General features: G+C 42.3%; 1 protein-coding gene across 1 annotated transcript; it reads left to right on the forward strand.

The window, feature by feature from the left end:
* The first annotated feature begins 211 nt into the window (after nucleotides 1-211).
* LOC147396247 (uncharacterized) lies at nucleotides 212-805 on the forward strand. Its single transcript, XM_086450077.1, has one exon. It carries the CDS (start codon nucleotides 212-214, stop codon nucleotides 803-805), a length of 594 nt encoding a protein of 197 aa, XP_086306203.1.
* Nucleotides 806-1,024: the final 219 nt, after the last annotated feature.

Below are 1,024 nucleotides of genomic sequence, written 5' to 3' on the forward strand. Positions count from 1 at the left end.
TGAGGGTATAGTACAAGTAAATCGATTACTTGTTTATATCCAATATTTGTGCTTATAGAGTCAAGTACTCTAGTTTTTCCTCAACAATTGGTATCAGAGCGAGGTTGCCAAGGATCGATTTTGGTGGAGTTATCTTGAGTCGTGAGGAGTTTACTACTCTACAAGATCGTTAGTCAAGTTTGTTCCGTTCAGTCGAAGCTCTGTCAGCACGATGGGTGACCTTCAAGTAGTTGGAGGAATCAAGAAGCTCAACAACCAAAACTACAACACCTGGGCAACATGCATGGAGTCTTACCTACAAGGTCAAGACCTTTGGGAGATTATCGGTGGTAGTGAAGTTACACAACCAACAACAGAAGATGCCAATGGCATCTTGAGAAAATGGAAGATTAAAGCAGGCAAGGCGATGTTTGCTTTAAAGACTACAATTGAAGAAGAAATGTTAGAGCACATTCGAGATGTCAAAACACCGAAAGAAGCATGGGATACCTTCGCTACACTTTTTTCAAAGAAGAACGATATAAAGCTACAACTTCTCGAGAACGAGCTGCTATCAATGGCGCAACGTGATATGACGATCGCCCAATACTTTCATAAGGTGAAGTCAATATGCCGTGAAATTTCAGAATTAGATCTGAATGCTGCTATTGGAGAAACCAGGATAAAAAGAATAATTATCCATGGTTTGCGACCCGAATACCGAGGCTTTATTACTGCAGTACAAGGATGGCCGACACAACCATCACTTGTTGAGTTCGAAAATTTGCTTGTTGGTCAAGAAGCTTTGGCTAAGCAAATGGGATGAGTCTCGTTGAAGGATAAGGAAGAAGCACTTTACACAAGCAAAAGTAAAGGTAGCTTCAAGCAGTACGTCAGAGGTGGATCTAAAACGAATGGTGACAAGATAAGAGGTCATCAAAGAGAGGGAGGCTCTCGTCCAGGGGGAGCTTCAAAGAATCACGGTAATAGTAGAAGGTTCGAAGGCGATTGCTACAACTGCGGGAAGAAGGGCCACATGGCGAAA

Source organism: Akebia trifoliata, chromosome 8, assembly GCF_017979445.1.
Source record: "Akebia trifoliata isolate Shusen 1 chromosome 8, ASM1797944v1, whole genome shotgun sequence".
NCBI classification, from domain to species: Eukaryota; Viridiplantae; Streptophyta; class Magnoliopsida; order Ranunculales; family Lardizabalaceae; genus Akebia; species Akebia trifoliata.